Source organism: Chelonoidis abingdonii, chromosome 26 (assembly GCF_003597395.2).
Source record: "Chelonoidis abingdonii isolate Lonesome George chromosome 26, CheloAbing_2.0, whole genome shotgun sequence".
In the NCBI taxonomy this organism is placed as follows: domain Eukaryota; kingdom Metazoa; phylum Chordata; order Testudines; family Testudinidae; genus Chelonoidis; species Chelonoidis abingdonii.
This window is the reverse complement of record NC_133794.1, coordinates 15,812,086-15,833,642: the sequence shown is the minus strand read 5'-3', so window position 1 is coordinate 15,833,642 and position 21,557 is coordinate 15,812,086. Positions and strand designations below refer to the sequence as shown.

Below are 21,557 nucleotides of genomic sequence, written 5' to 3'. Positions count from 1 at the left end.
TGTGTGTGTGTGTGATTCTGCGTACATGTGATTCTGTGTTTGTCTGCATGTGCGAGTCCATGTGCATGTGATTCCATGTTTGTCTGTGTGTGCATGTGCTTTTTCATGTAAGTGTTTGCATGTGATTCTGTGTGTGTGATTCCGTATTTGAGTGTATGTGTGTGATTCCGTGTTTGTGTGTGCATGCATCTGCCTTTCCATGTAGGTGTGTGCATGTGATTCTGTGTTTGTGTGATTCCATGTGCATGTGATTCCATGTTTGTGTGTATATGTGTGTGATTCCATGTTTGTATGTATGTGATTCTGTGTTTGTGATTACATGTACATGTAATTCTGTGTTTGTGTGTGCGTGCATGTGATTCCATGTAAGCAGCATCACCTCAACCCCTTCACGTCGCTTACAGGCCTGGATCCCACTGGCTGCTGTGCCCTCTGCAGCTGCATCTCAGTCCCTCATACCCTGGGTACCCAGGTTCTGGGGGGGGCGTGGGTCTGAATGGGCCAAGCACAGGGCCAGAAGCCAGGCCTTAGCAACACGTTGGGCTAGCTGCACCAACTCTTCCCACCCACCATCTGACTGTCCAGTGCTCCCAGAGTGACTCCTGCCCAGAAAAGTCAGTGAACAGGCCTCACACCATGGCTCCGAGGGCAGCAGATCCTCTCCCACACCAAATGGTGCGACGGGGAAACAGAGGCACTGATGGGGTTGAGGCAGGCCCAGCACTGGCCCCTGAGCTCCGGGTGGTGCTGGCCTGCCCACACCAGGCACAACGCATACACACCAGAAGGCCGACAGGTCTGAAGTCTCCACTACCAGCTCCTCCAGTGAATCCAGCATCTTGGAGTGGAACATGATGAGGTTCATCACACGGCCCACATCCGGGCTCTCGCGCAGCTGCATGGGGGCCTTGGCCACACTGGTGTAAGCCTTGGGAGAGGCAGAGAAGGGGGTGAGAAAGAGCCCAGCCCCAGGGCTTGGGGCAGCCACATCACTACTCCCCCACCATCAGCCCTGCAGCTCCCCCAATTGAGCAGAGCAACTTTGTTAGCTGCCAGGACAGGGCGCTGTGCGGTTGGTGCTACCGGCTCCAAGGTCAAGCCCCGCCAGGAGTGGTTCCACCAGCTCCCGCTCCCAGCTGTCTTTCCCATGGGCCTGTGGCTGGGCAGGGGCTGCTCCCAGGGCAGAGGAGCCCAGAGCCAGGCCATGGCCCTAGTTAGTGAACAGAAATGGAGCAGAGTTGATGTGGGTGTGGCGGGGGGTTGGGTTGCCAACTGTCTACTCCAGGGGTCTGCAACCTTTCAGCAGTGCTGTGCTGAGTCTTCATTTATTCACTCTAATTTAAGGTTTCGCGAGCCAGTGATACAGTTTAACGTTTTTAGAAGGTCTCTTTCTATAAGTCTATAATACACAACTAAACTATTGTTGCATGCAAAGTAAATAGGGTTTCAGAATGTTTAAGAAACTTCATTTAAAATTAAATTAAAATGCAGAGCCCCCTGGACTGGTGGCCAGGACCTGGCCAGTGTGAGTGCCACTGAAAATCAGCTCGTGTGCCACCTTCGGCACACGTGCCATAGGTTGCCTACCCCTGATCTACTCGCAAAAACCCAAATGCCTTTGCCCTGCCCCCTGTTCCACCCCTTCTCTGAGGCCCCGCCCCACTCACTCCAGCCCCCTCCCTCCATCGCTCACTCTCCTTCACCCTCACCCTCACTCACTTTCACCAGGCTGAGGCAGGGGGTTGGGATGTGGGAGTGGGCGTGGGCTCTGGGCTGGAGTCGAGGGTTCAGAGTGTGGGAGGGGGCTCCAGGCTGAGCCTGGGGCAAGGGTTTCGGGTGCAGGAGGCGTCTGGGCTCTTGGAGGGAGATTGGGTAGAGGAGGGGGCTGGGGCAGGGGGTTGGGGTGCAGGAGAGGGTGTGGGATACAGGCTCCGGCCGGGCAGCACTTACCTCATGTGGGTCCTGGAAGCGGTGGTATGTCCGGCAGCAGCTCCTAGGCTCAGGGATGGCCAGGTGGCTCTGCGCACTGCCACTGTCTGCAGACACCACCCCCACAGCTCCCATTGGCCACGGTTCCCTGTTCTCAGCCAATGGGAGCTACAGAGTTCCTGTTCAGGGCAGGGGCAGTGCACAGACACCCCCTGGCCCTGCCTCCACTTAGGGGATGCAGCGCATGCCAGCCACTTCCAGGAGCGGCACGGAGCCAGGGTAGGTAAGGAGCCTGCCTTAGCCCCACTGCACCACTGACCGGACTTTTAGCGGCCTAAAATCTCCCAGATTGGTTCAGTTGCCTCTGGGAGATGGAGCCCGATTCTGGGAGACTCTCAGCCAAACCGAGAGGGTTGGCAACACTAGTCGGGGGCTGGGCTAGGTGCGGGAGGTCAGGGGTTGCCGGTTGCAGCCTGTCAGGGGGCTGAGCAGGGGAGGGGAGGCCTTGCTGGTGTGGGCTTGGCAGGGATCTGGTCGGGGAGGGGCTGTTGGTGCAGGCCTGGCAGTGGGTTGAGCAGGGGAGTTTTTGCTGGTGTAGGCCTGGCAGGGGGCTGGGTGGGGTGTGTGCACCCTGGCAGATGCCCAGCCCCAATGGGGATGCAAACATCTGGCGGGGGAGTTACCTGCAGCCGAAACCAGTCCAGGCGAAGCCCCGAGAAGTCGAACTTCTCCTTTTTGTCCACTGCAGGAAAGAGAAGCAGTTAAAGGACTTAGCTACACTGGAGAGTTGCAGCGCTGGTGAAGGGGTTACAGCGCTGCAACTCACTCTGTGTACACATTTACAAAGCCCAGCCAGCGCTGCAACTCCCTGGCTGCAGCGCTGGCTGAACACCTGGTCTGATTGGGGTGTAGCGATTCCAGCGCTGGTGATGCAGCGCTGCTCATCAGGTGTGGACACCAACAGCGCTGTTATTGGCCTCCAGGGTATTAAGAGGTATCCCAGAATTCCTGTCTACAACAAACTGGAAGAATGGCTGAAGATGGGCTCTAAAAAACAAACACAGCTTCTCTTTGCTCCAGCGAGTGAGCGAGCCGCGACAGGGAAATTGCTTTGGAATGTTCACAGCTGTTTGTTTGAGGGAGAGGGGAGTCCGTGTTGAGCAGCTGCTTATGTGGTCTGAAGGCTATTTAGGAGTGCGTAATTCGCATTAGTGAATAAGAGAGGGTGGGGGAAGGGTCAAAACTTTAAAATGATTGAACTTTTAAAATGACTGTTGTGTATCTTCCAGTCCTTAGAACTTGCAAGGCAGGGAGCTGAGAACAGCTGCTAGTGTTTGCTTGAGGAGAGAAACAGCACGGGGTGGGGGGGTGGGGAGTCCGTCGGAGAAGCTGCTTATCTGATCTGAAGCCATTTTGCATTTAAGAGTGATTGAGAGAGGGTGGGGAAATGGCCAGAATTTGCAAGGCAGGGAGCTGTCAGCTCCAAAAATCCACTCTCTCTGTCTCCCCACGCTCCTGTCACACTCCACCCCACCCCTCTCTTTTGAAAAGCACGTTGCAGCCACTTGAACGCTGGGATAGCTGCCCACAATGCACCACTCCACACAGCGCTGCAAATACTGCAAATGTGCCCACACTGCAGCGCTAGTAGCTGTCAGTGTGGCCACACTCAGCGCTGTTCCTACACAGCTGTACGACCACAGCTATAACTGCCAGCGCTGCATATTTCCAAGTGTAGCCAAGCCCTTAGAGAGCGTCAGCACCCCATGGGCGGGGGCTCTCCCTCTGAGCTAGGGTCCACCCTCCAGGATTGTAGTCTCCAAGATTAAAGATTAATCTTTAATTAAAGATTATATAATGTGATGACACCTCCAGGAATGCATCCAATCAAAATTGGCAACCCTACTTTCTGTGTTCCTGCCCCCCAGCGGCAGGGCAGAGACAGGGCTTTGGAGGGGGTGGTGAACCCAGGAATCCGGGCTGCCCACTTTCCCACTCATTTAAATGATCCCCTCAATGTGCAGTGGCAGTGGCAGTCAAAAAAGCTAACAGAATGTTGAGATCATTAAGAAAGAGGTAGATAATAAAACAGAAAATATCAATTGCCTCATATAAGTCCATGGTACACCCACACCTTGAACACTGCATTCAGATGTGTGTCCCCATCTCAAAAAAGATATATTGGAATTGGAAAGAGTAACAGGAAAAGGGCAATAAAAATGATTAGGGGTATGGAACAGCTTCCATATGAGGAGAGATTAATAAGACTGGGACTTTTCAGCTTGGAAAAGAGACGACTAAGGGGGGGATATGATAGAGGTGTATAAAATCATGGCTGGTGTGGAGAAAGTAAATAAGGATGTGTTATTTACTCCTTCTCATGACACAAGAACTAGGAGTCACTGAATGAAATTTATAGAGAGCAGGTTAAAACAAACAAAAGGAAATATTTCTTCACACAACACAGTCAACCTGTGGAACTCCTTGCCAGAGGATGTTGTGAAGGCCAAGACTATAACAGGGTTCAAAAAAGAACTGGATACGTTCATGAAGGACAGGTCCATCAATGGCTATTAGACAGGATGGGGAGGGATGATGTCCCTAGCCTCTGTATGTCAGAACCTGGGAATGAGCGACAGGGGATAGATCACTTGGTGATTACCTGTTCTGTTCATTCCCTCTGGGGCACCTGGCATTGGCCACTGTTGGAAGACAGGATACTGGGCTACATGGACCTTTGGTCGGACCCAGTATGACCATTCTTATGTTCTGGGCTGGAGCTATGGCCTGGCACCTGCACACCCCATGGAGGGACCTGCTGCTCCGGGCACAGCAGGGAGCTGTGGGGGCACCTGCGTACCTTGTTTCAAGGTGAGAGACGACAGGGTGCTAACGAAGGATGACATGATGATGGACTCCTCCTCAGGGCAGACGGTCAGATTCTGAAAGAGATGGGCACAGCTTAGGGGGGCTTCTCGCAAGCAGCGGGGCGGGCGCATTCTGGGGTGTGGAGAGCCCATGGCGATGGCAGCATTCCTGCCCAGAGATGGGGCTGGCTAGTGCAGGGCTCCCAAGCCCCAGGGAATTTTTCCCTCCCAGGGTTGCATGTCTCACTGTCGGGGTCCTGGCTGCACAGATCTCAGAGCCCTTCCCCTCTGCATACCTGGATGATATCGCTGAGCAGCAGGGCATCGAAGCGAGCCAGGTACTGGACGTGGTAGCGCTGGATCACTGGGCCATGCCTGTGCACCAGGGTACGCAGCTGCTCCATGAGGAACAGCAGCTCGGCGATGTGACTGCAGGGGTGACAAGGGGCTGGGTCAGGCTCCTCTGAGGGAGACAATGCTGCACCCAGGCTCCTGCTGCCAAGAGTCACTGGGCAACCAATCCCACAACCCTCCCCTCATATCACCGCACCTGGGGGCAGGCAGGGCTGGATCCGAATCTGACAGCTCCAGCTGGAAACAGGGTACCCAGGGCAGCACTCCTGCCATGCCCCTACACAGGTGTCCAGAGAAGTGCTGACCAACCCACCAGCCAAGCGTTCCCCTCTAGATTCCACGCCCAGGAGGGACCCCTCTGACCACTGAGTCAGAGCTCCTGAGTAGCGCAGGCCACAGGACTTCCCCAAATTCATTCCTGTTCGAACTCGAGCAGACCTTTTCGAAATTGCCAGTGGTGGAGAACCCCCTGCACTCCTGGGTAACCTGATTTCATTATTTCTAGCCTGAATGTGTCTAGCTCAGGGGTCAGCAACCTTTCAGTAGTGGTGTGCCGGGTCTTCATTTATTTATTCTAATTTAAGGTGTCACATGCCAGTCATACATTTTAACATTTTTAGAAGGTCTCTTTCTATAAATCTATAATATATAACTAAACTACTGTTGTATGTAAAGTAAATAATGTTTTTAAAATGATTAAAAAGCTTCATTTAAAATTAAATTAAAATGCAGAGCCCCCCAGTCCGGTGGCCAAGGCAGTGTGAATGCCACTGAAAATCAGCTCGCGTGCCGCCTTCAGCGACCAGCCGCTGGAGCACGTCAGACGTTTGTCTGCTAGACTGAGGAGCCTAAATGCACCCTTTTCCATTTCCCTGGCGGCAGGTACTAGGGACTGTGATCTAGTCGCCCTTTGACCTCCTCTGTGTGAACATAATCCACGGAGAACCTGCAGTGTTTCACTAGAGTATTTTCCAATGCTACAGGGAGCTGCTTTAGCTCTCCTGGCAGCAGTCTGGCCTGTGGTGCTGGGGCTGCCGACTCCCCAACTCCCAGGGCAGAATCCACAGCGTCTCCCTTCCCCATAGGGGTCATTTCCCATCTCCCCTCGCTTGCTCTTGGCCCATGTCCCATCAGACCACGCCAAGCAGAGCGGGTGCCACTTGGGCCTTGCAGCAACCACGCCCCGTTTGTAAACCTGTGCTGGGGTATGGGCCACGTGCTTCTGGCTGAATTGGGCACAGGATTGTCACCATGGCCACAAATTAATGCCATGTTACTTGGTTCAATTTCCTATCCCCAAACCAACACCCCCACGCTGCGGGGCCCTGAGCAGAAACCCCAACCTTCTCTGCCCAGGGGGCCCATGGGTCCAGTGCACCCCACTCAGCATGGGGCCCACACAGCCTCCCATATCTTACAGTGAAAAGTGTCTGTCTCCCTCGCCCCCCAAGAGCCAGACCCCCTGTAGTGCCTGTCCCCTTCAAGAACCAGGCCCCCCAGGTGTCTACTTGCCACAGAGCCAGACCCACCATAGGCCTGTCCCCCTCAAGAGTCAGACACCCCGCTACACTGCCTCTCCTCTCCAGAGCCAGACTTGCCCAGCGCCTCCTCCTCTCCACTCTGGACCCACAATGGGCCTACCCCCCCAACACACACACGGAGCCAGCCCCCACCAATTCCCCCCCTACCCCAGACCCAGACTCTCCCAGTGCCTATCCCGCACAGAGCCAGACCCACCATAGGCCTGTCCCCCTAAGGAGCCAGACACCCCCCCACTGCCTCCCCTCCCCAGAGCTAGACCTGACCAGTGCCTCCCCCTCTCCACGCCAGACCCCACAATGGGCCTAGCCCCACACACGGAGCCAGCCCCCACCAATTCCCCCCCCCACAGAACCAGACCCTCCCAGTGCCTGGCCCCGCCCACAGAGTCAGACCCTGCAGTGCCGGTCCCTCCCCCAAGCAGAGCCAGGCACCCTCAGGGTCCCCCAGCCCCAAAAGCCAGACCCACCCAGGAACTGGCCTGCCCTGCCCCTGACAGACCCACCACAGCCTGTCACACCCAGACCCAGACCCACCCAGGGTCTCGCCCACCCCGAAGATCCAGACCACCCCAAAGCCTGTCCCCATCCCCTACTCCCTGACAACCAGACTTCACCTTGGACCACCACCCCTTGCCCAGAACACCCCAGGTCCCATCCCCCTAGTCCCACCCCGCCTCCTGCAAGCCTGGCCCTGCCCTGACCTGTCAGCGTAGTCCTCAGGGGTCTTGGTCTTGGTGACATGCTCAGCGTGACGTAGCAGCCAGTTCACCTCGTCGCGGCACAAGGAGAGCGCCACGAAGACGCAGAGAGCCTGGCAGGGCGGAGATCGGTGGGGTCAGCTCCAGGCAGGGCTCACAGGCACCACCGCAAACCAGACAGCAAACAGGGGAGGGGCCATCAGAGTCAAATAACCTCCCCTCACGGGCAGCCAGGGGCATGGGGTCAGTCAGGGCTACCTGGGATGGGGGGAATCACTTCACAGGGGCAACAGAGAGGAAACAAACCTCATGGCATGGCCCCGCGATGCAGGCAGGCCCACACATGCCCTAGCAGGTAGATTACGTCTGTGTCTGACCATTTCCTCCCTATGACACTGCAGAGGGACGAGTGGGGCTCTGCCGAGAGCTAAGAACTGATTGTCCTGGTATTGCCAGACCTTGGTACGGGAAATTATGTCGGAGTTGTGGGACACGTGGGCTATTAGGCTCCGAACCCGAGGGGGAGAAACTTGTCACAGGGCTGGGGACAAGGGACAGCCTGGGGCTGAGCCCATTGCCTCGCTGCCCAGGGAAGATGCACCCTTGAGCCTACCCAAGACAAAGAAACCCCGGGGGACATCTCGGCCGAGGGCCTGAAGCTCAGACACTGACTGGGACTGAACAAGAGACGAGAGGGAGCAAGCTCTGTGCTCCGTCCCCTTCACAGCGGGAGACTCGCCAGCCATCTGGAACTGCTGGAACTGGAGGAGCGTTGCATGGTCTGACCATCGGGTGAGACCCCTTGTCCCCCCAGACGTGGGACTGCAGGGCAGAGACTGGAGCACTCCCTGTCAGTGTGACAGGCAGGATGTGGGGCAGAGGGACACTGGACATAAAAACACATGGCACCACAGTGACCATACATGTTCACACACATGCACACGCATGCACACAGACACGCTCACTCCCCTTCTCAGTTCCAGCCCTGCCCTGCCCCCTCACCTTGGGGCCCAGCAGCCCCGGCTGGTCGCTCAGCAGCGCCTCCAGCTCCCGCACTGCGTTGCGTAGGAAAGCCCGCCGGTTCCGGTGCAACTGGCCACTGTGCAAGGGGGGGCAGGTGATTGCACTGGACACTGCACTGCCCACCCCCACCCCAGTTCCATGCCCACCCCACAGCCCGGCCCAGCACCAGGGTGTCCAAGGCTGCTCACTCCACCGTGGATGCGGCTACAGCAGGCCATGCAGGGGGGTTGGGTGGGGCAGCCACATCAGGGGAGTAATGATGGGCAAATATCTCTCATCCCTGAAACCAGTGTGGGGCTGGAACAGCAAGGGCCATGCGTCGGGCTTGAGGAGCACTGGCAGATCTGGGGGGGAGCCCAGGGCTGGGATAGCAGGGGCTATGGGGCAGGACTGGGGGCACTGTCAGAGCTGGGGGGCAACCCAGGGCTAGGATAGCAGGGGCCGTGGGAGGAGACTGGGGACACTGTAAGAGCTGGAAGGAAGCCCAGGGCTGGGATAGCAGGTGCTGCGGAGCGGGACTGGAAGCACTGGTAGGGTGGTGGTGGAGGAGCCCAGGGCTGGGATAGCAGGGACTACGGGGAGGTGGGGGAGGACTGGGGGCATGGGTAGGGCAGTGCGGCAGGACTGGAGCAGCACGAGGTGCTGTGTGTTAGCAGAGGCGTGTTGGACGCCTGCCCTGCCCACACTGCAATGGGCACTGACCAGTGCCAAGGGGACCTCCCCACCACAAGCACTAACCCCCGTCCCCATGGATGACCCAGGACCCAGCTGTGAATGGTGCTCAAGGCCCAGGCACCCTTTACCTGTGCGCCACAGCGTGCTCCTTGCACTCCTTGACATCAGCCACCCGCTTCCCATACCTGCAGAGGGGGTGAGAGTGAGTGCTGATCACCAGGGCAGCCACCAGCCAGCCCTGAGCCCTGGCAAAGCCCTAGCACAGCCCCCAGTGCAGCCCCCTGAAGCAGATCCCCTGGCACAGCCCCCAGTGCAGCTCAGCCCCCTCTCGTCCCCAACCCACTGGACTCCAGCACAGACTTTGCTGCATGTGACAAAGTGGGAATTTTCTGTAATATTTCTGACACCTGTACGTGCCTCAGTTTCCCCCAGACTGTGCATTGCTACCCTGTGAAGGGGTCAAGGGTTAAGTTTGCACTCAGGGCTGGCTAAGAGATGAGGCAGGGAGGGAGGGTTGCCTGGCTAGCTGACCCTGAAGGTCACTAAAAGTCTGGCTGAGGCTGACCCATCTCAATAGAAAGCCCAGTCACCAGGACAGTGACACCTTGTGCCCAGCACCAAGTGGGAGGAGCAGGCTCCCCTGGAGAGCAGGTCTGGGTGGGGGGAGGTGAGTGACTGAGTGTTGGCTGCTGGAAGGAACCCCCAGCCCCTGGGAGCTAAGGAAAGGAGGAAGTCAGAGAGGGAGACACGAGGCCTGAAAAAGGAGCTCCCTGGGGCCCCGGCCTGGCCAGGTCAGCCTGTGCTTTCCCCTTTGGGTCGCTCTGCTGAGGACTCCAGTATTGGGCTCCAGGGGACACAGCTGGGCTGGGGGAGATGGGGAAGGGGCAGCTCTGACGAGGGGACCCAGCGGCACCAGAAGCCTGGCTCAGGGAGCTGCTGAGCAGAGCTCCCGGGGTGGGGCAGGAGGGCTGGACCCCCGAGGGTCAGTCTCAGGAGGCTGGGAGGCCCCATGGCTGCTCTGGAGGAAGTGGACCACTTTGGGGTCCAGCACATTAAAGGGGTCCCTCCAAGGGCCTGTCCCAAAGCTGGGGTGTGGCACCGATCCTGGGAGCTGGGACACTGTACTAGTCACTTAGGCGCTCCCTGTCCTTCCCCTGAGTCTGGTGGGGATCCCCTCCAACTTTCACCAGCCACCCACCCACACCAGCTGCCCACTGCTTCCCTGCCACTGCCCTGCCCTCAGCAGCTATGCTCCACCTCCCTGCCAGACGCCCCCTGCCCCCACCACCTGCCTTCCACCCCTAACCTGCCTTGCCCCAGCAGCCACCCTCCATGCCCATGCCAGTCCCCACGCATGCCAGCACCCCCCACCTGCTGCCCCCACAGCGCCCTGTTACCCTTTCAGACTGCCGAAGAACTCCTCGGTGACCTTGTGGATCTGCAGGGCGTCGTCGCGGATGAGGCTGATGTAGAGCGAGCCCTGCAGGCCCAGCTTCCACAGCTCCAGGCACTGTGGGTTCGAGCTCAGGCAGCCGTGGCACAGGAGGAAGCCAGCTGCAGGGAAGGGCAGAGGGGAGGGGTCAGGGGCACAGCAGGGAGGTGAAGAACACAGGGGGTGGGCGGCAGGGGGCAAGGGGCACAGGGGCATGGCAGGGATGTAGAATGTGGCAGGTCAGGAGAGGAGGTGGCAGGAGCGAGGGGCACCAGGGGCGAGGTGGCAGGAGCGAGGGGCCCCGGGGTGGGGCATGGCAGGCATACAGTAGGTATCAGGGCACAGGGAGGAGGCAGCAGGGGTGAGGGGCTGGGGCAGCAGGGGTCAGGAGGCACAGGGGGTGGGGTTGCAGGTGCATGGCAGGGCACTGGGAGGAAGCGGCAGGGATGAGGGGCACTGGGGCTGGGACGGCAGGGGGCGAGGGACCCTGGGGTGCGGCATGTCAGGGATACAGTAGGTGGCAGGGCATGGGTGGCAGGGGTGAAGGGCACTGGGGCTGAGTCGGCAGGGGGCGAGGGACCCTGGGGTGTGGCATGTCAGGGATACAGTAGGTGGCAGGGCATGGGTGGCAGGGGTGAAGGGCACAAGGGTACAGGAGGGGAAGGGGCGTAGCGAGGGGGATGTCAGGGGCACAAGGGGCACAGAGGAGCCGCCAGCCCCAGCTCCCCATCCTGCCCCCTCCCATCACCAGGGGGCGAGCAGGCACTGCCAGGCATCCAGAGGTCAGCAGACGCGGGTGCTGCTGGGCCAAGAGGGGCAACGATCCCCAGCACCGAGGCCCCAGATTGGGGCTGCTAGTGTGAGGTAATGGCCAGGGCTGGGCAGGGCTCCGGGGCCGGGCTCCTGGCTGGGCTGGGCATTCTCTGGTCTCTGGTGCTTGTAACTTTCAGAGAGGTGGGACCTGCCTGATCCCGCAGGACCAGGCAGGTGATGTGATGAGTGTTAACCCTTCCCTGCCAACTGCCTGCCCACCACACTGGGGGCCTTGTACTGTGAAGGGTGCGTATGGGGATGGGTGGATGCCAGGTGGGGGATGGCCCCCCCGAGGGTCCTTCCCACCAGGCGCAGAGTGACTTACTCAGTATCCAGCGCTCGATCACCTCCAGTGACAGGTACTCGCAGGCCATCTGTGGAGAGAGGGGCCGTTCCTCGGCATTGCTCTCCATGGCCCTTCCCAGCCACTTGCCACTAGGAACAGACACTGGGGCAGAGCCGCTGTCCTGGCTCTTGACCCTCACTGCCCCCTTGGCCCTGTGAGCTGACCCAGTCCCCCAGCCTCCATGGCCAAGCACTTGGGATCACCGGGTCCTACCTGAATGGCTGCACCAAGAGGCACCCTGGCATGGCAGCTGCCCTCGCTCCCCACAGACAGGGATCGGCCATGCATGCTGGGAGTCCCTACACTGGTCCCTACACTGCTGGACAAGGGGTAGGGCTCTGTCCCAGCCCCCTGGGATCCCCTCAGCTGGGTGAGCCAGCTGCGGGCAGAGCCATCATACAGTGTCCTGCAGGCAACACCCCCTGAGCTCTGCACCCCCAGGCCCCGGAAGGCCAGACTCACAACATCCGAGCTGGCTGGGCTCAGCATGGTGGCTGAGTTGCTGATCAGACTCAGGAGCTGGTCGCTGCGCCACTGCTCGGCCGACTGGTTCCTCCGGACAAAGAGGAAATGGAGAGACAGAAGTGCACTGGTCACGGCCTGGAGGGGGCAGGGGGCAGTTAGCAGGGGCAGCAGCAGCAGTACAACAGCCACAGCTACAACTACACAACCTCCTAGAAGGAATGCTGGGGGCCAGAAATGGGCCCGTAACCATGTGCTGCTCTCAGGTGAGGATAGCACCATAGGGGGCCTGGGGCCAGGCATAAAGCATTATGTGGAGCTAGGTTTGGGGCTGGATGTCGGGCCAGGCCTGCTGGGGCAGGTTCAGATCTCAGCTGCCCCTGGCTGCGAATCTGGAAAGAGCCAGGAGCTGTCTATACCACACCTCCGGTCTCACACACATTGCCCCACAAGCAGTGTCCGGCCCCTCACATGCACACCAGGCCAAGCTGGCACAACTGCATGCCAGCTGTGCCTTATTGAATTCCAGGTGGCAGGTGGGCACAAGCCTGTCCAGATCTAAAGACCCCTCCCCAAACCTTACAGGAGGAGCCACTGAACCCAGGGTTCAGCTGAGTGCAGGGGACAACTCAGGAAGAACAGAGTCGGGAGTGGGGGGTCTGTGACATTCTATAGCAGGGGTTCTCAAACTGGTGATCAGAGCCCCTCAGGGGGGGTGTGAGGTTATTACATGGGGGGTTGCGAGCTGTCAGCCTCCACCCCAAACTCCACTTTGCTTCCAGCATTTATAAAGGTGTTAAATATATAAAAAGTGTTTTTAGTTTATAAGGGGGGGTCGCACTCAAAGGCTTGCTGTGTGAAAGGGGTCACCAGTACAAAAGTTTGAGAACTGCTGTTCTATACCTTGAGGGAGCATCCTGTAACCCCCATATTCTTCATTTTCGTATACTCATATAAAGCAGGCCTTGTAAGGTATCCGGAGAAAGGTTATGATCTGCTGAAAGTCATTTCTCTATCCATATATGTGTATCATTAATGCATGTGAAGTTACAAAAATTGTGTTGTATGGTGGTCACTAAAACATGCTGTAAGTTGGGGAATCAACCAGGCATTAGCTCTCCAGAAGCAACAGCAAGAAAAGTAACCAGCACCAGGGCAGGGTTTCAAACAACCCATCAACAACTATTGTCCAGCAAGGGAGCTACAATTCAGTGATTCACCTGCATGAGGCCACACCAGGAGAATTGCTCAACCTTGCCTGGAGACTCAGCAGTGCCCCCCAGACATGCCTGGACTTGTGTTCCCCAAGCACATGGATTGAGGGTATAAAACAGACAGAATGGACAGATAGAGTAGACAGAGGTATAAAGCAGACATATTGGGCTTCACTCACCTACACTGCAGGCATCAAGGACACTCTGAAGCCTCCAGCTGAGGGGACTGGCCCAGATTTCAAGGAGGAAATCTGTATACTATGGACTGCAATATCCAGTGGAGTGAGAAAAACTGCTGAAGCTAGATGTTGCCCTGTCTAATAGGATTGAGAGTTTAGACTGCGTGCTTATATTTTTTTCTCTTTTGGTAACTAACTGACTTTTTGCCTATCACTTAAAAGCTACCTTTTACAGTCAATAAATATGTTTAATTGTTTATCTTTACCAGTGAGTTTGTATGAAGTGTGTGGCAAATCTGCTCAGGTTTTGCAAAGGCTAGTGTATATCCACTTTCCATTAATGAAGTGGTGAACCAATTAATAAATCTGCATAGCTCATCTTGAGCAGTGCAAGATGGTATATTCCTGGGGTACAGTGCTGGGAGCTGTGGGGATTTGGCTCTGGTCCCTTTTTCTGTGTGATTTGTGAGTGGCTCTGGGAGCATCCAAGCAATCTAGCTGGGTGTGGGGCTTCACATGCTGTTGTGCTGAGTGATACCAGCACCTGGATGGGTTTACTGCTGGTCACTAACAAGACATTGTGAGAGACAGCCCAGGCTGGAGAGAGTTAAGGGGGCACAGCGGTCCCACGGTCGTACCCCAGGGATCTCATCACAGTGGCCCAGTGAGCAGGGTGAAATACACAGTTTGTTGTACTGAGCAAGATTTGCACTTCGTACACTGGTGTAAAGGTTTTAAGTGAAGGCTTTAAGTGTGGTGGCTAAGGGGAGTCAGGAGGAGGCTACCGGTTTATTTTCTGTTTGCTTATTTTGGGCAAGGGAAGTAGGGATAGAAAAATCAGGAAAATGAGTGAAAGCAGTGAAGCAATTGTGAAGGAGCTTTTGAAGCTGTAGGTTGCAGAAAAGGAGAGGGAGCACCAGAGACTATTGGACCTGAAAGAACTGGAGATAAAGGAGAGTGGGAAAAGAGCGAGAGAGAGCAAAAACACCAAGTGAACCTGCTAGAGAAGCAGAACCAGAACCCACCAGTCCCAGCAATTCCCATCACTCCAAAAATCCACAATTGGGACCATTTATGTCCTGCATATAATGAGGCAGACAATATTGCTGAATATCTGAGCACCGTTGAAAGGCTGTGTGCAGTGCATGAGATCCCTGAGGCTAAGAGAGTTCCTGTCCTGATTGCAAAATTAACTGGTAAAGCTCTAAATGTATTAAATGAAATGCCTATTGAGGATGCTTTTAGACTATTGTAAATTTAAAAACACGCTTTTGCGAAGGTTTCAGATTCCCCTGAAACAAACAGCATTAAATTTAGGAATGCTGAGAGGGATACTGGTAGGAGTAATGGGGAATATGAGAACAAAATGAAAGATTTGATGGGAAAGTGGGTGAGGGGCAAAGGTGTTAACAAGCTTTGAGGGAATGCTGGAGCTTGTTGCTCCAGAGCATTTCCTAGACACATGTAAGGCTGATGTAAAGCAGTATCTATGGGACAAAGATGTAAAGTCTGTGGATGAGATGGCGTCTCTCACTGATGCCTTTGAATGGACCCAGGTATCTATTGAAAACAACCCACTGAAAGAGGTGTTTAAAGCTGGTGGGAAGGGAAAATCCCATTTTATCCCTAGCAAGAGGGAGGAGGCTGGAAGGCTGAGTACTCACCTCCCCAAAACCATTCCTCTAACCCTTGTCCCAAACATCCTGTAAAAGCAGGAGAGCCCAAAAGGTACTATCAATGTAAGTCCAACCAGAATCTGAGGAATAAACTCCTTGTGCTACGAGGAAGCAGGCAACCAACAGCTCATGTTAGTTCTGCTGTCCTCAACACAGAAACCCCCCAAGCAATTGGAAAGTATCATATTGGTTTTGTGAGGTTAGCCTCTGCAGAACCAGATATGGAGCATGTTTAGATTATCGAAATTAATAGCAGGGAGTACTTGGGGCAGAGGGATACAGGGGCCCAGATCTCTCCGGTTAAGCAGAGTGTGGTCTCAAAGGCCAGTAAGTTACCTGGCCAAATGGCAGAGATTGTGGGGTCCGTGAAAGCAGATTCCTTGTACCACTAGCTAAAACCCATGTGGTGTGGGAAGATTTGGAAAGTGTTTTGAGAGTGGGGGTAGTGGAACACCTCCTAGTTGACCTGCTTCTTGGTAATGATTTTTTCTGTGTACCTCAGATTAAGGTATTTACCCACAGTAAGAATGAGTTTTATGCTGGGATCCCCAAGGGAAAGGGTAAGATCGCAGGAACTGCTGAGAGAATGGGAGACAGTCTCCTTGATTCCTCTGCAGCAGGGAGAAGCCACATGCTTCCAGGTGGGAGGGTGGTTGAGACCAACTCCCGCACTGCATCTGGAGGCAACACCACATCAGCAAGGGATGGAGGTGTAAACGCCTGCCAGGAGAGAACTATCCAGGTTGTTAGCTGTCAGCAAGTTGCAGCTTGAACCAGAGATAAACCCGGCTCTACCCCAGTCCAAGTCCCAGTTTTTCAGAATGCTATTTCTGATACGTGTTTGAAACATAACTGTCTCTTTAAACCAAGATGCAGCTCCAATGCCTGTGATGGCAGAGAAGTTGAGACCAGAAAATTGCCAGGTGGTAATTTGTGAGAGCAGAAATAACCCAACTGACAGAGAAGAGGGTATTTTCCCCTAGGCTGGTGAGAGACAGGGAGCAGTTATGGGAAAGCTGCTGGGAAAAGGTGAATCTGATCAAAGGTAAACACACCTAGCCCAGAGAACACAGATCACAGCCCTCTAGGGGGCAGGGAAGGACTCAGAGCTGGGAGGGGGAAAACACTGGGTAACCCCAAAAAGGAAACTGGATTTTTTGCATATGTACAGTCCTGGGGTTGGGAGGTAGCCCCCCAAAGGGCCAGCCAGTGTGCAGGATCCACCTGGACCCTTATCTGGCCAGACCCTGAGACATTAAAATCCTAGAAACATAATTAAATTAAGAGCCCACGCAGAGGGGAACGCTGAGGGAAAGAAAAACCAGTGACTGATTACACGGGAGAGAGTCAAAGGACACTCTGGGTACCGAACAAACTAACCTCAAACTACTCTATCTGAACAGGAGGTGTGGTATCATAAAGATACTTGTAAACACCCATCTGTGATAAAAAAAAAATTGGTATTAATGTTAAGTTTTGGGATAAGAATTTTGTTACTGACATTAAACCTTATGGCACGGGCAGCCAACCTGGGGCTCCGGAGCCACATGCGGCTCTTCAGAAGTTAATATGCGGCTCCTTGTATAGACACCGACTCTGGGGCTGGAGCTACAGGCACCAACTTTCCAATGTGCCAGGGGGTGCTCACTGCTCAACCCCACAGGCCCTGCCCCCACTCTGCCCCCTCCCACCCCCTCCCCTGAGCCTGCCGTGCCCTCACTCCTCCCCACTCACTCCCAGAGCCTCCTGCATGCCAGGGAACAGCTGATGTGGAGGGAAGGGAAGGTGCTGATCGGAGGGGCTACTGACGGGTGGGAGGCACTGGGAGCAGGGGGCGGGCTGATCAAGGGCTCCAGACGCATTACTGTTGCTCTTTGGCAATGTACATTGGTAAATTGTGAGTCCTTCTCAGGCTCACGTTGGCCACCCCTGGCTTATGGTAACACTAGTCCTCAGTTAATACCTGTAAGCAGATTTAAAGCTTATCACAGCAAAGAAACCATAACAAACCTGGTTTGCTGTGTGTGAATGGGGAAACTGAGGCACGCCACCTCATGGCCTGAATGGCTGGATGCCAAAAGAACCATAACACAAACTGCCTTTGAGTTAGTCAGTGACCAACCGTCTTGCAGTAACCTAAGGGGGGAGGTGTGACTGTCTATACCTCCCAGGCTGCAGAAACCAAAGGGGGCACAGCAGTCCCAGAGTTCCAAGCTGCACCCCAAGGAGCTCATCACAGGGTCATAGGTTCAAAAGCAGGGATCCAGAGGGGGACACTGAGCAGAGTACCCTGGACAGCACACATTGCTCCTCAAAGGTGTCTAGAGAGCCAGTAGACTCCACCCATAGGAACTCTGCCCAGATGCATGAGACAAGGGAGGAACGGAAATAGGACCCACTGTCGCAGAGCACCCCCTCGTCTAGCATCCTCCTCCTGGTGCTGTAGACAGGCACTTTGGCCAGCACCAGGAGGAGGTTGCTGAGGAGGTCTCGCGACTTTGTGGGGCTGCAGACAGGGTGTGTGTATATGAAGAGGCGTGGGGAAAAGTGCAGCCAGAACCTCAGCAGGAGGTTCTGAAGGAGCCGGAAAAGGGGCTGCAACCTGGCATATTGCAGATAGGTGAGCGTCAGGGTCTCCCTCACACTGCAAAATGGACAGGCATCAGGATGGAGGTGAGCCACGCCAGGTACACGCCTGTGCTCAAGGCTCCATGAAGGAGTAGCCAACCGATGTCCCTGGCAGGCCAAGGAACCAAGGTGAAGTAAAGGCTGGACCACTGGGGTTCCTCATCCAGTCACTTGATATCGGGGCAGGACACGAGGGTGAGGAAGTGCAATGTGTGCAGCACGAGTGTGTAGAGTTGTTCCCTAGGTGCGGTTCAGCATGAATCAGCTGCAGGGTGTGCAGTCGTATCAGGTTGAGGAAAGGAAGGGGCCAGGAGACTCATGGGGCAGGGGCCCAATGAAAAGGCCAGGGGTGAGGGGCGGGCAGGGAGCACCCTCTCACAAGACCGTGCATGCAGCCCGGACTCTGCTCTCATGCAGTGACAGCTGGGAACAGCAGATACCACTAGTGCCAGGCACCCCCTCTCCCGGTCCACAGTCCCTCGCTGTGCCCAGTGATTATCACTAGTGCTAGCCATCCCCTCCCCTGGTCCATAGCCCCTTGCTGCATCCAGTGGTTATCACTAGTGCCAGCCACTCCCTCCCCCAGTCCACAGCCCCTCGCTGTGCCCAGTGGTTATCACTAGTGCCAGCCAGCCCCTCCCCCCATGAACACAGCCCTTTGCCAGTGTCACTCACCTTGGAGTGAGGCCCGAACTCCTCTGTGAGTTTCTTGAGTGGGGTGTCGTACTCCAGCACCATCTGGGCCAGCCGAGCGTAACTGGGGTCGCTGCATGGGGACAGCAAGGGCAGAGATTTGGTTCATGCCCCCTCAGCAAACTGTTCCCACTGCCTGGGTCATGCACCCCTCAGCAAACTGCCCCCCAATGCCGGGGTTGTGCACCCTCCCTAAACTGCAATGCAATGCCTGGATCATGCACCTCATGGCAAATGACCTTGCAGGCTTTGCCAGTGCACCTCACTCTTCCACATGGGCACTACCTCTGGGATTTATACATGCCCCTTGGAGCCCTCTGACCCACACATACCCTGCAGCAGGGAGTCCCACTGGTTAACTCATCCCGTGGCCCAGCCCAGCACTGTGTGCACCACCCTCTCCTGCACAACCCCCCTCAGTCCCCATCCCCCAGTTCCCTCTCACCCGCTGCCCTGGATCATCTCGTGGGCACAGTTGTACATCCCGATCAGGGCTTTGCGGTCCTCTATACGTGACAGCAACAGGATGACAGACGTGTAGGTCACCACCAGGTCCAGGTAGTTCTTGGTGAGGTCGTAGTTCACATGCTGTGGGGGGCAGCGTAGTGGGGGGCATCAGTGACCAGGAACAACACATGTGCAAGCGCTGCCCCCTGCTGGAGGGGATGAGCCCTGCTCTGCATGTGTCTGCATGTGCATGGGGGGGGGGGGAATGTGTGTGCTGCCCCTTGCTGGAGGGGATGTGCCCTGCAATGCAATTCATGCAGCGCATGGAGATGGACGGTCCTGCAGAAAGGAGAGCTGCAAAGCCAAGCATGCGGTGGGACTCCGCAGCCCAGCACCCCCCAGGCTGCTCTTTGCACACAGCCTTGCTGGTTGTTGGTATCGCGCAACATTCCCGGAGGAACAGCAGTCCCCACAGGGTGGGACAGTGCTTAGTGCATTACGGGCCCACCGGAGATCGGGGCCCAGGTGCTGCATGGACACAGAGCGAGAGGCCAGCTCTGCCTCTGGTAACTTACCCTCAGGATTATCCCTACTTTGCCAGTGGGCAGCTGGGGTCCAGAGAGGCTGAGAGAAGATGGCAGGTGCTGCAGGCACCATTGGGGACAGTGCCTAGCCAAGCACCTGAGGATCTAGCCAGAGGTCACACCAGGGATCTGTGGCTGGGTTGGGACTCAAAGCCAGATCCCCTGACTCCCAGCCCAGTGCATCATCCCTACAATCTTCCTGCCTCTCCAGGGAAGCAGAGACACCAGCAGTCTGTCCCCACTGTGCCCCTGCCCACGCACCGCCCCTTGCAGCCACCGTCCATGCATCTCCCCTGCAGCCTGCTGTGCCCCTCCCCGTGCATTGCCCTTGCAGCCTCCTGTCCATGCACCACCCCTGCAGCCTGCTGTGCCTCTGCCCATGTGCTGCAGCCAGGGGACCTGCCCAGGACTCACGATGTCGAAGTAGCACTGGCTGGCATCAATGGTGTTCAGCAGCTCGTACACATGGTCCTGCCAAGGGAAGCTGTGTCAGTCGCACCTAAGAGCCCCCAGCTGTGATTCTCCCTCCCCCAGGCCTCTGCCCCAGCAGCCTCACACCGGGCCCGGCTTTCCAGGACAGATGGCTGTGTCAGCAGGGGCTGAGGGCTCTGCTACACACGTACAAGCCTTGGGTACGCTAAGGAGGGCAGGTGGCTTCCTCACCCAAGATTTGGCACCTACAATAGGGTAAAGAGTCTCCCCAATGCTCCCTTCTGCTCCAGGAGCAACAGGCCGTGGTGTAACTGGTGCCCAGGGTGCAGGGATGCAGACTCCAGGCCTGGAATGAGTCATGGGATGTGCTCACGTGGAAGCTAAGGCCAAGGCCACAGCCCCAGGCAGCCTCCATGACACGGGCAGCAGGTTTAAGCAGCAGCTGTTCCATCCCTCATGAACCGACTCAGTTTGGTGCAAAGCAGGTGAGAGCTGGGTCCAGCATCCCCCATGTGTGCCCATCAGCACAGCATCTGGGCATCCAACAGTCTTCAACGGATTTACCCTTCTCAGTCCTGGATTTACAGTGGCACCATGGAGCCGGGCCCATGCTCAGAAGGGGCCCCCAGCCTGCTCCGCTTGCACTGCACCCCAAGACCCTGCCAGCCGCTGGCTCCCTCACACCCACTACTTGCTCTTCTCAACCTGCTTGCCAGCCGGCTGAGAGCTCCTCTCCACCCCTGGCCCCACCTGCCAGCTCCTCTCTGCCCCCTGGCCAGACCCCAGTGCACTTCCAGCTCTGGGCAGTCTCTGCTTCGCACCACCTGTGGGGCCCCACCTGTCTCTGCAGAGCTGAGCCTCCTGGGACTGCTGCAGAAACCTGACCAGTCTCAGCCAAGTAGAGGGGGATGCTGGGCAGGGGCTTGTCTGTGCCCCTCCAGGCAAGTGGGTCCTGAGGGAGCCCGGCCGGGGCAGGCCCTGGCCTGGCTGTTCGCACCACTCCAAAGGGACTGAAGCAATTCCCGGGACCAGCCCTGGCTGCACTGCCGGCTCAGCCTGGCAGGGACAGTCACCTCCCAGCAGGGCCAGTGAGTGCAGCCAGGAGGCAGAGCATAGAGCCTCCATGCCCCCAGCCACTGGCCCACACCCGCCATCTCCCCAGGGCCGCGATGCCCCCTGCAGGTTCTCACCCGGAACTCCATCACGTCCACGAAAGACTGGTAGTAGCTATTGAGCACTTTGATGATCTCTGCCTTCTCCTTGTGCACCGGGCCCAGGTGTTGCTAAAGTAAAGGACAGACATGGGGAGCAGATTTCACCCTGACTGGCCATGGGGGGAGCCAGCTGTGTGGCTGAGAACGCAGAGCCCTGCCACGGAACCAGCTCGCAACTCCTCACCACTGGGGACAGAGATCACTGACACATGCAGGGCTGGACACAGTGCCCTGGCACACTCATCCCTGAGCATCTCCAGCCTTCAAGCTGGAGTTGGGTTGAGAGCCCCCATGCCGGGGTGGTGCTGTGCGGATCCAAGCAGTGCACCGTCAGGGGGTGGGGCTGTATG

At 56.6% G+C, this 21,557-nt stretch overlaps 1 protein-coding gene across 3 annotated transcripts in view; it reads right to left on the bottom strand.

The window, feature by feature from the left end:
* The window catches only part of NCKAP1L (NCK associated protein 1 like), an 83,511-nt gene that overhangs the window by 40,464 nt on the left and 21,490 nt on the right, over positions 1-21,557 (bottom strand). For 2 of the 3 annotated variants that reach the window (XM_032781184.2, XM_032781186.2), the window contains exons 3-16: positions 21,184-21,276; positions 19,976-20,032; positions 18,976-19,118; positions 18,513-18,603; positions 12,141-12,278; positions 11,658-11,706; positions 10,485-10,641; positions 9,216-9,272; positions 8,392-8,488; positions 7,393-7,502; positions 5,093-5,225; positions 4,790-4,871; positions 2,613-2,671; positions 783-928 (exon numbers count right to left, since the gene is read on the bottom strand). In XM_032781184.2, coding sequence (XP_032637075.1) covers positions 783-928; positions 2,613-2,671; positions 4,790-4,871; positions 5,093-5,225; positions 7,393-7,502; positions 8,392-8,488; positions 9,216-9,272; positions 10,485-10,641; positions 11,658-11,706; positions 12,141-12,278; positions 18,513-18,603; positions 18,976-19,118; positions 19,976-20,032; positions 21,184-21,276 — 1,412 coding nt within the window. The remainder of the gene's footprint in view (positions 1-782; positions 929-2,612; positions 2,672-4,789; positions 4,872-5,092; positions 5,226-7,392; positions 7,503-8,391; positions 8,489-9,215; positions 9,273-10,484; positions 10,642-11,657; positions 11,707-12,140; positions 12,279-18,512; positions 18,604-18,975; positions 19,119-19,975; positions 20,033-21,183; positions 21,277-21,557) is intronic. The other variant, XM_075061047.1, reaches the window with a different exon arrangement.